A 13,992-nucleotide genomic window follows, 5' to 3' on the forward strand; every position below is an offset into this window, starting at 1 on the left:
AGGTCCATTTCCTTGCTAGCTACTGTCAGCCAGGGCTGCTCAGCCCTTAGAAGCTGTCTGCCTTCCTTGCCACGTGGCCCCCTCCACCTTCAGGTCAGCAACAAAGAATTTTCATGTGGTTGGGTTAGGCCCACTTGGATACTTTCCTTCTCAAGGTCCACGGTGCCATATAACATGACCTAATCATGGGAGTCAAATCCGTTAGTCATAGTTCTGGGGCTGTACAAGGCCTGTTTGTGGGGGCTGGGGGGATCTTGGGGGCTGTCTTATAACCCGCTTCTTGTACGCAGTAGAGCCCAAGGTGATTTGTTTTTATCTTAAAACAGCCACACAGATTTTACTTATGTTAAAATATAGCCATGTTTATTTTAATATTAAACCTCCCCTACCCCAAGACTTCTTTAAAAAAAAAAAGTGGATGCCTTTGGAAGATGCACCTCATTTATCCTGTAGCTTCAAGTATCCTGGTCAGCAACCCACAGCCCCACTGAGAAGCACAGGACTGGATGGTTTCTAAGGCCTCTGGTCTCAACCAGGCCACGAAGGGATCCTGGCTGGACAGGCAGTGGGACACGTGGATCCTAGTGTCCAAGACTGAGGGTAGCAGGCCTCTGGGTCTAACACCCCAGCCTTGACCAAGATGTGTCCTGAAAGACGGTCAGACCAGGGTGCCCCTGAGGCCAGACAGTTCAGTCCCCACACTTTCCCCCAATAAATAAGCACAAAACTGGCCACTGCAGCCTCAGCCCCCAGGGAGTCCTGACAGGCAGGCCAGAGAGTGTCCAGAGCTCTGGGAGCAGCTGTGCTGCTCACACCTGCTTTCCCCAGGCCCCTGCCCAGGGTCCAGGGGCTGCCTTCACGGAAGGCAGACACACACCTCAGGATTGTACAAAAGAACCCTAGAGGGCTTCTCTTCCTCACTTCCCAGCAGGTCTGGGCCTTGCATCCTCAGCCTGGCGGAGGTGGCACCTCCTTCCCTGAGTGGAAGTGGTGGGGTCCCTTGCTCCTCAGCAGGGGAAGCCCCTATCCTTCCTCCCACCCACAGAGGAGCATCTATCCTGTCCCAAGAGCCCAGGCGGAGAGCCAGAGCACAGGCAGGAGGGGTCCCATCTCCATGTGCAGAGACCAGCTGGGGCAGCTAATCATCTGAGTAGCCGTTTCCTGCAGGGAGGAGGGAAGACAATAGGGAGGGAGGTGTCAGGTGGGGACCAGGTGGAGCCAGCCGAGGGCCCCTGCCCTCAATGCTCACCCAGGACGTTGAATTTGCACAGTGGGCAGGTCTGCTGGAGCATCAGCCAGGGGTCCACGCAGTCCCGGTGAAACTCGTGCTTACAGGGCAGCACCCGGAGCCACTGTGGGTGGGAGATACGGCTCAGGCCACAGTGGCAGGCCTCCAAGTGGGGGTGCCTGGCCCCATGTCCTCACCTGAACTTGAGAACTAAAACCCCTGTGGTCTGCCCCCTCAACCCGTTCTGCTTCCTGTCGTGCTAGCAGAGGTAGAAAAGAAGGGTCTGGTTGGGGTGGTTGGGGAACATCACAGGTAAACCAACGACTGGCCTCTCTGCCCAGGGCACTAACCTGCTTGTTACAAAAGTAGTCCAAACACACGGCGCAGGTCTCAGCACCAGGCTCCGGGGGACACTGTGCCGCCCTCCCCAACCGGCAGCGCCGGGTCTTGAGGGATGCCAGTTTTTGCAACACACGGCGATTGAGCAGGTCCACCTGTGGGGGAAGGGCAGGCACAGTTCGGCAGGCCCGAGAGCTGGGGCACCGGGACTCCCTCGGGCTGGCTCCCACCTGGCCTCCGGGCTCCCTCTGGCTCTGCCGTGATGCCTGCCGCTGGGCCTGGACCACGAGGCCTGTGCACAGGAGCATGGCCACCAGCAGGATGGCGTTCCACAGCTGCTGCAGGGGCTTCTGGGAGGGGAGCAGGGTGTCAGGGACTCTGGGGCCACCCCACCCTCTTCCCTCAGTAAATGCACCGCAAGGACCAGGCAGGAAAGGCCCATCGGCACTGTATCCCTCAGCACCAAGCTCCTGGCTTCCTCTTCTGAAGCCCTGTCCCAGGGTCTGCCCAGCTGTCTCTGCCCCAGCCTACACAGTGAGGGGGCCCACCCCTGTCCCCAGCCCAGGCCTCTTCTGAGCAGCAAGAGGAAGCAGACACTCATGGAAGTGTCTGTTGGGCAGCCTCACAGACTTCCCAGCCCAGGACCCTGTCACCTCCCCACCCCCATCCTGGGCCTGCACTTCTGGTCTGCTCTCTAGCCGCCATCACCCACCCACCACCCCACCTCTGTCCAGGCTAAGCATTCACACCCCCTCTAAGAGGGCACCAGTCCCCAGGGCTGGCTGCCTCGCTCTCCTGGGGGGCGTCTCATGTCCTCCAGCCCTCCAGGGTCTCTCCGGCCCTCTTCTCTACTGCTTTTTGGGTGTCCGGCTCAAGCCTCATGCACCCATTTTCCACCACAGCCATGGGCATCTCACCTGCAGACCTGATCACGCAGCACCCCCCACCCCTTGACACCTTTCCCCAAAAGGCCTCCTTTCCACCATCCCTGTCCCTGCAGGGAAAACCCCAAGCCCCTGCAGCCTGCCCTCAAGGCTCTCAACCTCTCACCCAACCCTCCTCTCAATGTCCCTTATTCATTGTCCCCTCTTCTGTCTGTGCTTCTCTGTACACTGTGTCGCTCTCGGGAACCCTCTTCCTCGCCCCTTCCCTCAGCTAATGTCTTTGGACGCCCCTTGCTCTGGAAGCAGTCCCTGACCACCAGTGTTGGGCGAGTGCCCCCCAACCTCCCCTGCCCAGCCCTCCTTGCACTTCCTTTAAACTTGTGTCTCCTCAAGGCTGCCCTCAGTGGTCCTGCTGGAGGGTGGAAACCATGTCGGACGTGCCTTACTTAGTTTTTGAGAGGCCTCTGTGGGAGGGGGGTGGTACTCAGACCTCCTGGGGGACATACGCAAGTGCGGCAAGCCAGGCTTGACTACCCAACAGCTGGCACAGGAAGTGAAACGGCGTTGTGAGCGCGACCTGGCCTGCTCGCCGCACAGGCACACGTCGCCCACACAGGCCCACTGTTTCACCGGGTCTGTGGGTGTGCGATGACTAATAAACGTGTTCGAGTAAAGGCTTTCTGCATTCTCAGTAGCTTTCTGCCATCTTCCCCAGCCAATGCTGAAGCTCCGCTACCATCACGTGGGGGAGAGGGGCCAGGCAAGCGTTTGTTGTTAAAGGAGGCCACCAGTCTGGACAAGGTTGGGTGCTGCTGGTGTCATAAGATGCTGCTTTTGCTCAGGGTAGGGACACTCTGGGGGCCACTGCTGAGAGGCACCTGTGAGTCCCAGTTCCCTGCTCTGTCCTGCCCTCTCCCTGCTGGTTTCTGTGTCTCCATCATCCATTCCATGGTGGGGGGGCGGTGCCTGCTCCCAGGAAGCTCTCCCCACAATCCAGGGCTAAGCCCAGGTGCCTTCACTATGCCCCAGAAGGCCTGCGACCACCACCAGCTCAGCACTTACCCCAGGAGGGCGACAGTGTCTCTGGCCTACCTCCTCCCCAGATGGGGCCCCCACGAGCCAGGGCTGGAGCCGCCCTGCTGTAGTGCCCCCTGCCACGCTGAGCTGGGCTGACATGCAGCCGGGCTCACCGAGTGGCCATTACAGTGTAAAGCTCCATGATTTGGAGCGACCAGTGAGCAGTGGGTGGGCCGAAGGCATGGCTGGCCTGAAGCTCTGCTGTAGGCCCAGATGCAGGCTGCCCAAGCTCAGTGCATCTCGGGGACCTGCAGGTGAGGAGGGAAGGCAGGGCTGGGGCTTGTCTATCGGAGCAGTAAAGCTGTGGTTCATCGGACCTTTCTGACACACCAGTGCGGCAGCTGATTCCCAGGGGGCAGAGGGTGGTGACTGGGCCCTGGGGATGGAGCTGAGCACTGACCCCAGGAGCCCTTCTGACACCTCAGGTGCTGTAGCCACCCAACACCTGCACGGCCCCCCCGCCAGCAGTATGGCTGCTCAGCTTTGCCCCCTGTACCAGCCTGACCCGCCTGACCCACCTGCAGACTGTAATTCCCACCTCCAGACCTCTCGGGCCTGCTCCCAGCCTGCTTCTCTCCTAGCTCTAGTCTTTATGCCCAAACCTCCGCCTGGCCTTGCATCTGACAGCCTCTTACCAAATGTCAGCCCCGCCCAGAGGTCTGTGTGGGCTGCCCTCCAGGAGGAGGCACAGTGGGGCTCCCTTCTCTTCCAGAAAGCCCTCCCATCCCCCCAGCCTCAGTGCCTGCTCCCTCCACAGAGGGAGGGAGCACAAACATGAATCAGTGCGTGCCATCTGGGCTGAACTGCCAAGGCCTCCTTTGGGTAAGAGCTCCTCTTCCCTGCTGGTCTGAGTCCTTCAAGGGCAGAGCCCAAGCATTAAAGCCTTTTGTACCTTCCACAGCCCTTCCCATAGAGTCCCTAGTGCCCTGGAATCTCAAAAGTTATTTGGTGACTGCTTATTTATTCAAGCACTTATAACAATAAAGATACTCCAAGTAGCAGCAGCTGCCCATTTACTCAGTGCCTAGCATGAACTTTACATACACAATTCCCCGATAATCCTGTGGCCATGTGCTGTCCTTGTTCACAAACAAGGAACACGAGACCAGAGAAGTTAAACACTCAGCCTGAGTTCGCTCGGCTAAGATCTCAGAGCCAGGATCCGAACCTAAGTCTGCCCGACTTGAGCTGCCTGCATGGCCCATGTCCTCTGACACTTGGTGGAGGCTGCATACCATGAGACTGGGGCATGCCCACCCCGCACGGAGCAGGGACTGGAGAAACGCTTGCAGACAGAATACCTTTGAACCCTCTGGACGCTGAGCATTGGGAAATGCAGAGACAAATAAGACACAGCCCCAGCCTTCAGGAGACAAAGTCATGCTCTCCACACATCCAGGATGGGCTGTCCTGAGAGCCCTGTGAAGGGCCTCACAAAGCGCTGCTGTGACTTGGAAGAGGGAGAGAGGGACTAGGAGCTGCGGGTGCTGGGGGCTTTCCAAAGAAAGCAGGCAGAGTGAGCTGTGGGCTCTGGCTGGATTAGGACATGTAGAAGCAGAGAAAAAGAGGTCCATGCCTGCAGAACACGTGGCAAGATTTAGTGGCAGGAGACCAGGGAGAGTGTGAAGGCCAGTACATGGGACAAGGTGGTGGAGTGTAAACAGACCAGGAAAAGAATAAGTGATTAGAAGAGCTGTGAAAGCCAGGCTGTGGAGACTGAACTTGATTCTGCAGGCAATGGGGAGCCAGAGGCTCCTGAGTAGAATGACATGAGAACAGCAGGCACCATCAACTGTGTGTGGCCGTGGATCAGGTACCACCCTGAATACCCACCGTGTCACTGAACACTCACAACAGCCCTAGAAGTAGGAGAGGCAGTTCTCCCCACTCAGGCAGGGAGTGGCCACAGGATTTGAGACAAGGCATGTATGTAGTTCCACCCAAGCCTCCCCTCCCCAGTACCCACCTGCTCCTGGGCCCTGCTGCCTCCCAGGCACACCAAGTCCTGCCATCCTCCATAGCCATCCTTAGAGAGGCCACAAGTGGTCCACAATGTCAGCTTCCACTCAATGTTGGCCGACAGGGACTCCCCACTGGTGATCTCAGCTGTGGCCTGGGTCCTCCTGGGAGGGAAAGCCACGGAGGAGCCGAATGGAAGGGCTCTTGGGAGGCGAGACCCAGACCCCCCGCATACCCCATGTATCCTGCAGCCCTTCTGCTTTGGCCCCCAGGCCTTTCCCATATATAGGTTTTTCCAGTTCTCATATCAGCCAGGCCAGAGAGGCCCACGAGCTCAGAGAAAAGCCTGTCAATCAGAAGTCAGCTTCCTCCTTGCCAGGGCCAATCCCCTCTGCTCACAGAGCCATCTCCTCATGCCAGGCCCTGCCCAACACCTCCTTCTGGTCTCCTCACCCATTCTGCGGATCAGTCTTAAGGATAATAGGAAAGGCCCTGGTCTCAAACCTGAGCCCATGGCGAAGCCAGGGATCCTCAACACCTAGGCTCCCAGGCCCAGTCCTTTGGAGCTCAAACCCCAACTCACTGCAGCAGTGCCTCCAGCAGCTTGGTGACATTGGAAGAATAATGGAGGACGATCACCGGCCTGAGCAGAAGCTGGGATATGTCTAGCTGTAGGGGAACAGGGGAGTCAGCTGGCCTTGGTGCCCCATTCCCCAACCTGTGTGCCCCCAAAGCCTCATCCAGTTTACCTCTCGGACCACGTTGTGGTTCAAGATGAGGAGAAGCAGGGCAGAGGCTCCCAGGAAGAGTGCCCTCCGCATCTGCGGGACAGAGAGAGAGGCTGGCCCACACCCTACCCACACCTCACCAATGAACCTGTCACCACTGTTATTCTTAGCTCCTGGCACCACAGTGTTCCTTTCTTCTGGACAGACTGGTTATAAGCTCCTTGAGGTCAAGAACAGAAACCCTTACTCCTCCTGCCTTTCCTCCAGATGCTCTGTGGGACCCAAACAATGCTGTTTCCCTTGGTCCTAGCAGGGCAGGCCTGCCATCCACCTCCATCAGGAACTTCCTGTTGGATCTCCTCAGGGCCTGATGGAGCTTCCTGAGCTTCTCTGGCCTCCCCCACCTGTTTCCACGCTACAGTGACTCAATTTTCCAAACTGGGGTCTCTTTCCCCACCCAGGCATAAGGGTTTTCTAGAAGCTCCTTAGGATCCCACATGGTGGTCTGGCTCTGGCAAAAGCCTTGAAACCCCCTCCTCCAACCCCCTTCCCCACATACATCCCCTGCACCTGCTGGACCAGGGCCTTGGGATAGGCCTGTGGGCCACTGCTCTGACTCTCCTGGTGGAACTGGGCCTCCTGCTCCTTGCCCACGTATGCCACTGCAATCCAGTCTTCTACTGGCATCTCCTTCTCAGCATCCACGATGTCCATCTGTGGGGCAAGAGGCCAAAGGCAGAGGGAGAGCAAGTTAGCAGCATCAGGCACACAGGGATGCAAGGCCAGGGTCTGGGAAGGAGTTTGGAGGGGAGAGCATCTGGATGTCAGGTTTTGGAAGCCGGAAGGCTGGGGGCCTGGGCAGTCTGGGGAACGGGCGTTGGGCTGCCAGGGCTTGGTCCAGGACGAAGGCCGGTTCTGGGTGCGGGGCTCAATGTGGCGACCGGGACCAGGTGGCTCGGTGGCGCTCACCAGCAGCAGACGGCCACCCAGCGGGGGCGCCCGGTCGGCCTCGGGGCCGATCCTGACGCCCTCCAGGACCAGAGCGTCCTGCCGCGGCAGCCTCACGTCCACCCGCACGGCGCGGGCCCCTCCACGCCCCGCACCAGTCGCGGGTTCGCCGCGGTCCGCCGCGGCCCCGGGCCCTGCCAGGCCGAGCCAGAGCGGCAGCAGGGGCAACAGCAGCAACAGCGGCGAAGGCGGCGGAGGAGGAGGTGGCGAAGGCGACCTCAGCGCAGGGCGGGTGGTGGGGCCCATGGTCGGACCCACCAAGCAGATAAAGCAGGGGCACCGAGGGTCCGGGGCACTGGGGTAGCAGAGGGAGGGACTCCGCGGCCGGACGGGGCGGGGCGCCGGGAAGGGGCGGGGTTGTAGCCGGACGGGGCGGGGCGCAGGAGAGGGGTTGGCTTTCGGCAGCTTGGGGTCCCAGACCAGGCCGCGCGCGCCCCCTCGTGGCTTCAGGGAACTCGGGCGCGGGCGGCCCAGGAGCCTATAGTAGAGCGGAGGCCGGGTCACTGTGCCTGAAGCGGGAAATCAGATAGTCGCTCACAGGCAGTTGGATTGTCAGAAGCCAAAACAGGACAGTGGAGAGCAAGAGAGGTAGATGGAAGGGGCGACTTGTGTGGAAGGGATGGCAAGGGAGGATCAGGGCTGGAGAAAGGCAGGAACGAGGGATGTCTAGGGGCTTGGAGGCTGCATTGGCTGGATGGTACCACGATGTGTCCTGGGCCAAATCTTAACCCCCTTCTCCTAGGGCCTCTGTTTCTCCCCCAGACCGAACTCCAGGAGGGAGAGAACCAGAGAACTGCATGGGAGGCAGACAGGAGAGATGGAGGCAAGTGCCCTGTGGTGTCAGAGAGCCAAAAGGCTGGGTCCTCAGGGCAGTCACTTTCCTGGGCTGTGAAACGGGCACGACATAAGACCAGCCCTGTCTCTCCCCCAATAAGTAACTTCTGATGCCTATCGGGATGTCCTAAAACTCGTCCTTTTCTCCAAGGGTTACAGCTGCCCAGAGCTGGCTCAGTCTGAAGGCCTTTTAAAAACTGCACTGTGAGCAGGGAGAGGGGTATGAGGGGACTAAATGGCAACAGAAAAGATATAATAAAGATTATATATTTTAAAAAAACTTGCACCATGATAAAAGGGCAAAAGCCAGACAAGCCATGACACTCTTTTCCCTAATATTCTATTATGAAAAATATCAAACATACAGGAAATTTGAAAGACTTTTTACAGTGAACACCAGTATAACCACCGGCATTGACTGAATCGTCAAGACGCTCCAGAAGAATACAATGGAGAGAATAAGACAGCGTGATATTAGCTCCGAGACAGACAAATGAGGCATCAAACAGAAACCAAAAAACACTGTAAACATGAGTATGTCAAAGAAAGCAACTCAGTCGGGGGCCGGGGAGGAGGAAGTACGAAGGACTGTTGGATAAACTGTGCTAAGCAAATGGGTTAACCATAAAAAAGAAATGAAATTGGACCCCCTACTGCACATCATCCACAAAATATCAATTCTGTGTGGACTAAAGACTTAGTCTTTGGACTAAAGACAAAAATAAAAAGTCATACTTTAAACATTTTCAGAAAGAAACATAGAATATCTTTTTTTTTTAGACTTTATTTATTTATCTTTAGAGGGGAAGGGAAGGAGAGAAGGAGAGAAATATCAATGTATGGTTGCCTCTCATGTGTCCCCTGCCGGGAACTGGCCTGCAACCCAGGCATGTGCCCTGACTGGGAATTGAACCGCGATCGTGTGGTTCGCAGGCCCATGCTCAATCCACTGAGCTACACCAGCCAGGGCAGAAACATAGAATATCTTGATTACTTTAATATGAGGAGTCCTGGCTGGTGTAGCTCAGTGGACTGAGCTTGGGCTTCGAACCAAAGGGTCGCGGTTCGATTCTCAGTCAGGGCACACGCCTGGGTTGCGAGTCCCCAGTGAGGCCATGTGAGAGGCAGCCACACATTGATGTTTCTCTCCCTCTCTTTCTCCTTCCCTTCCCCTCTCTCTAAAAATAAAAAACTAAAGTGAAATATTTTTTAAAAGATGAGGAGATATTTCTTTTGCGTGTGTGTGGTTTTTTGAGGAGATATTTCTTAATACAGAAAAGTGGATTACAAAGGCAAAGCTTAAAAAATTATCAACAATAAAATAAACAACTCCTGTTAATCAAAACATTGTAATAAAATGGCAATGAAAGCCACACATTGGGAGAAGGTATTTGCAACCGAATGATTCACCGGCAGAATATATACCTGATATGGGCCACCAGATGCAAACAGGCATTTGGCAAAAGAGGAAGCAAGAATGGTTAATATATATGAAAAGATGCTCAGCCTAATCAGGGAAACACAAATTAAAGTCACTGGCCCCACTGAAGAACCGTGTCTGCCTTGCTCCATCCCAGCCTGTCTCTGGCAAAAATTTCAGAGTCTGACGATGTCAAGTGTTGCTAGGGTTGCGGAGCAATAGCTGTAGAGCTTGGTCGTATAACCAGGCTGGAAACTATTTTACATCAGCTAAAACCAGATGCACATTCTCAGGAATTCCACTCCTGGGTGTATATGCTCAGTGGTTCTCAACACAGACTGACATTAGCGTCATCGAAGAATTTGCTACAAAATATTGATGCCTGACCTCTACTGTAAATCATCGAATTGTTATCTCTGGAGGTGGTGGCTTGTTGCTAGAAATGCTTAAAACAAAAAAAACCTTTCAGGCCAGGTGTCTCCGATGGACAGTCCGGGTTGGGAACCATTTCTTGGGTATGTGCAGAACTGCCTTGTTTAAAGAGTAAAAACTGAAAACAGCCCAATGCTTCATCACTAGAAGAGATAAACTGTGGTAACTTCATGTGCAGAATACCATGCAATAGAAAACAATGAATGAATTAGTTATGTGTATAACCATGCACAATTATTTATGTTTAAATTTCATTTCCCAATTGCAGTTGATATATGACATTATATTAGTTTCAGATGTGCAACATAGTGATTAGAGATTTATCTACCTCACAAAGTGATCACCCTGATAAGTCTAATAACCATATGACACCATACATAATCATCACAATGTTATCCATTATATTCCCTATACCATATCTTATATCCCTGTGAGTATTTTTATTTTTATTTATTTTGTCATTGCTTTAAGAGAGAAAGGAAGGGAGAGAGAGAAACATCAATGTGAGAGAGAAGGACTGGGGATTGCACACACCTGGACTGGAAATCGAACCTGCAACCTAGCTATGGGCCCTAACCAGGAATTGAACCCATAACCTTTCTGTTACAGAAGGATGCTCCAACTAACTGGGCCACACTTGCCAGGGCCCCATTACTATTTTCATAACTGTGTACTTCTTAATCCCTTTCAACTGTTTAAAAAATTTCATTTATTTTTAGAGAGAGAGGGGAAGGGAAGGAGAAAGAGAGGGAACGAAACATCAATGTGTGGTTGCCTTTCACATGTTTCCTACAGGGGACCTGGCCCCCAACCCAGGCATGTGCCCTGACTGGGAATCGAACTGACGACCCTTTGGTTCGCAGGCCTGCAATCAATCCACTGAGACACACCAGCCAGGGCTCCCTTCCAGCTCTTTTACCATCCCCCCAACGCCTTCCCACATGGCAACCATCAGTTCTATCTCTGAGTTTGTTTTTATTTTGCTTGTTCATTTATTTTGTTTTCTAAATTCCACACGTAAGTGAAATCATATGGCATTTGTCCTTCTCACCATGGATATTCTAGCAATGCTGAGTACAAAAAGCAAGTCTCGAAATAAGTCTCGACATTGTACTTAAGCTCAAAGCCATCAGGACTTGCCCTGGCTGGTGTGGCTCAGTGGATTGAGTGCAGGCCTGCAAACCAAAGGGTTGCTGGTTTGATTCCCAGCCAGGACACATGCCTGGGTTTCAGGCCAGGTCCCCAGTGATGAGTGATGGGTTACTACACATTGAAGTTTCTCTCCCTCTCTCTCCTTCCCTTCCCCTCTCTCTAAAAAATAAATAACATCTTTAAAAAACAAAAAACCAAAACTATCAGGACTTACAAGGTTAACACACAAAAATCAGTTGCAGTTGTGTTCCATACACTGGCAATAAACAGTCCAAAAGGAATTTCAAACAACAATTCTGTTTACGATAGTATCCAAAAGTACCTGGGATTGACTGAAACAAGGAGGTAAGAGACCTGGGTACTGAAAACTACAAAATATGGCTGAAATAAACCAAAGACAACCTAAATAGGTGGAAAGACTTATTGAATCATTTTATCTTAATGAATTGGTAAGTTTAATTTTGTTAAGGTAGCAAGACTACCCAAAGCAATCTACAGATTTAATGCAATTCCTATCAAAATTCTAATGACCCTTTCTAAAGAAATGAGAACACCATCCCAAAGTTTATGTGGAATTGCCAGGGGCCCCGAATAGCTCATGTTGTAAAAAGGAAAACAAACTTTGCGCAGTGGCAGTATCGTAGCCAATGAGGTTCATCCAAGGTGTGTTATTACTAATGACAAACTGTCCCACTACCCCGCCATGACGACTTGAAACGTATTCGGCATTGGCAATTTTTGACAGTCTTATGGAGGCTGAATTTTTAAAAGAAGAAGAACAAAGAGGACTCACAATGTCCCATTTGAAAACTTACCACAAAGCTACAGGAATCAAAAACGGAGTAGTACTGGTGTGAACACAGATATTAGATAAACGGAACAGAATTGACAGAAATAAACCCAGACATCTGTGGCCAATCGATTCTCAGCGAGAGTTGAAAGGGCCAAGGTCAAGAACAGTCTCTTTAATAAATGCTGTGACAACTGGATATCCACATGCGGAAAGAATAAAGCTGGGCTCCTACCTCACACCACATTCAAAAACTAACTCAAAATTGATGGACAGTGGGAGCGTACAATGGTGGTTCCCCGAAGAATTAAAGATAGAATTACCATACGATCCAGCCATTCCATTTCTTTGTGCACACCCCAAAAGAACTGAAAGCAGGGACTTGAACAGACATTTGTACACCCAGGAGCAGAGCCTTATTCACGACAGCCAAAACGGAAACAACCAAAATGTTCCTCAATGGATAAGTGGATAAACAAATTTTGGTACGTCCATAGGATGGAGTATTATTCAGCCATAAACAGGAATGAAATGCTGATACATGCTACGACATGGATGAACCCCGAAAGCGTCACACTAGATGAAATAAACCAGACACAACCTGTGTCGTGTATCCAGAACAGGTCCATCTGTAGAGACCGAAAGCAGGTTGATGGCTGGGGAAAGGGGAAATGGTAGGTGACTGCTTAATGGATAAGGGTTTTCTCTTAGGGCGATACAAATGTTTGGGACCAGGTATCGGGGATGGTCGCACAACATTATGAAGGTACAAATATCACTGAAGTTTTTACTTTAAAGGGTTAATTTTGTGTTATGTGAATGTCACTTCAATAAAAAAAAAGATGCCGGACTAACTATACGTTTTTAGGGGTTACATTTACATGTAACAAAACTGTAAAGAAAATCAAGGGAATGAGAAACGCCGTTGACAAGATGAGATATAATTGGGAGGGGCAGCCAAGGGCGCCAGTGGTATTGGCCATGTTCTGCTTTTTTTAAGTCCCATGAGCGTTCACTCTATCATTCTTTATTTTCTGTGGAAGTTGCAAACTTTCTTTTGTACACATGAAATCACTCGTTATTGTTAGAGGCCCCTTGGTGTCCATGGAGAGTCTTGCTTCTCCAATTCTGCAAATCTCCCAGCCCATCTGTCAGCCCCAATGACTGGGCTGCAAGGTCGCACCCTGCAATTATCCCGTCTATTGGCTTCACCATCTGCTTATGCCCACTCCCACCACTTGTTCCCCACCCCCCACGCAGGCAGGGGGTCTTCACTACCCCGCCAACACACACACACACCAACCAGACACAGATCCTTGCTAACACTGGTCCCCCGCGGAGAAAGCATTTCTGTTTCCCCACAAGCAGACACATCCTAGCCTTCCCACATCAGTGGGAGCCGCAGCGCCCCCTGCAGTGAACGTGGTGCGTAACCAGAGCTATTACCCTGTGGTTACCGCCTACAGAGTAACCCTTGGTTATCCTGGAAAAGACAACAAGTACAGTCATACCTTGGGACGCATCAGCTTCAGAACTTGTCAAATCCTGTACTTGTCGCATTTTGACAAGAAAAAAAAATGTTTCAACAGTGGGCACTTGCTCAGCACTCGTCACACTGGCTAGAACTTGTATGAGTCACAATGTCACCTGGCAAGAGAAAACGCTTCGTCGTTCAGTGCTCATTCAGTTTCCACACTCACCACAAGTCCCGGAGTCCCAGGTACTTGAGAATGTAGTCTCAGTGTGTGTATGTGGGGGGGTGTAGCCCAGCCCAGGCCTTCTGCTGTTGCTTGGGGTGGGGTGGGTGTGGTGTGGGAGCTGGAGGAGGAGCAGTAAAGATGGAAGTGACTGCTGGAGGGAGTCTGAGCTCAGGAACAGAGGCGCAAAGGACCAAAGATTGACTGCAGGAAGATGAGGGGCAGGCACAGCCCTACTTCGGAGCAGAGCGCCTGAGGCGGGGTACACTGGAGGACCCCAGAGGGAAGGAAGGGATCCCAGCTGGGAGAAGATGTAGGCCACCAGACTCCCAGGTGGACACACAGACTGCTTGCTCATCCAGAGGAGCCAAACCCCCGGGGCCCAAAATAACTCCCCGGTTATTTTGCTTCTGGGCCGGGTGGGGAGCTGGCAGGGGCAGGCCC

The 13,992-nt window shown here is 52.8% G+C and overlaps 1 protein-coding gene and 1 pseudogene across 2 annotated transcripts; one reads left to right on the forward strand and one right to left on the reverse strand.

Annotated features, from left to right (window-relative positions):
• Nucleotides 1-335: 335 nt before the first annotated feature.
• Nucleotides 336-7,555, reverse strand: RNF215 (ring finger protein 215). Of its 2 annotated transcripts, XM_037052507.1 has the most exons (9): nt 7,185-7,555; nt 6,786-6,929; nt 6,237-6,308; nt 6,071-6,156; nt 5,495-5,651; nt 1,798-1,917; nt 1,579-1,722; nt 1,250-1,352; nt 336-1,161 (listed from the first exon to the last, which is right to left on the reverse strand). In XM_037052507.1, exons 1-9 carry the CDS (start codon nt 7,467-7,469, stop codon nt 1,139-1,141), a joined length of 1,134 nt encoding a protein of 377 aa, XP_036908402.1. In that variant the 5' UTR covers nt 7,470-7,555; the 3' UTR covers nt 336-1,138. The 2 variants fall into 2 exon arrangements, with proteins under 2 accessions (XP_036908402.1, XP_036908401.1); XM_037052506.1 differs by having other exon boundaries at nt 1,579-1,917.
• A 4,124-nt stretch (nt 7,556-11,679) lies between these two features.
• LOC118991365 (uncharacterized) lies at nt 11,680-11,833 on the forward strand (annotated as a pseudogene).
• Nucleotides 11,834-13,992: the final 2,159 nt, after the last annotated feature.

The sequence above is a fragment of the Sturnira hondurensis genome, unplaced genomic scaffold (genome assembly GCF_014824575.4).
Source record: "Sturnira hondurensis isolate 20B ecotype Veracruz unplaced genomic scaffold, ASM1482457v3 Scaffold0007406, whole genome shotgun sequence".
NCBI lineage: Eukaryota > Metazoa > Chordata > Mammalia > Chiroptera > Phyllostomidae > Sturnira > Sturnira hondurensis.

Bases quoted from the DNA above. Each gene is read 5' to 3' on its own strand.
- RNF215 (XM_037052506.1), bottom strand. From the start codon at position 7,469: ATGGGCCCCACCACCCGCCCTGCGCTGAGGTCGCCTTCGCCACCTCCT. The intron at 6,930-7,184 runs GTGAGCGCCACC...CTTGCCCCACAG, and splicing joins TGGGTGGCCGTCTGCTGCTG to ATGGACATCGTGGATGCTGA. The intron at 1,353-1,578 runs GTTAGTGCCCTG...TCCCACCCACAG, and splicing joins ACTACTTTTGTAACAAGCAG to TGGCTCCGGGTGCTGCCCTG.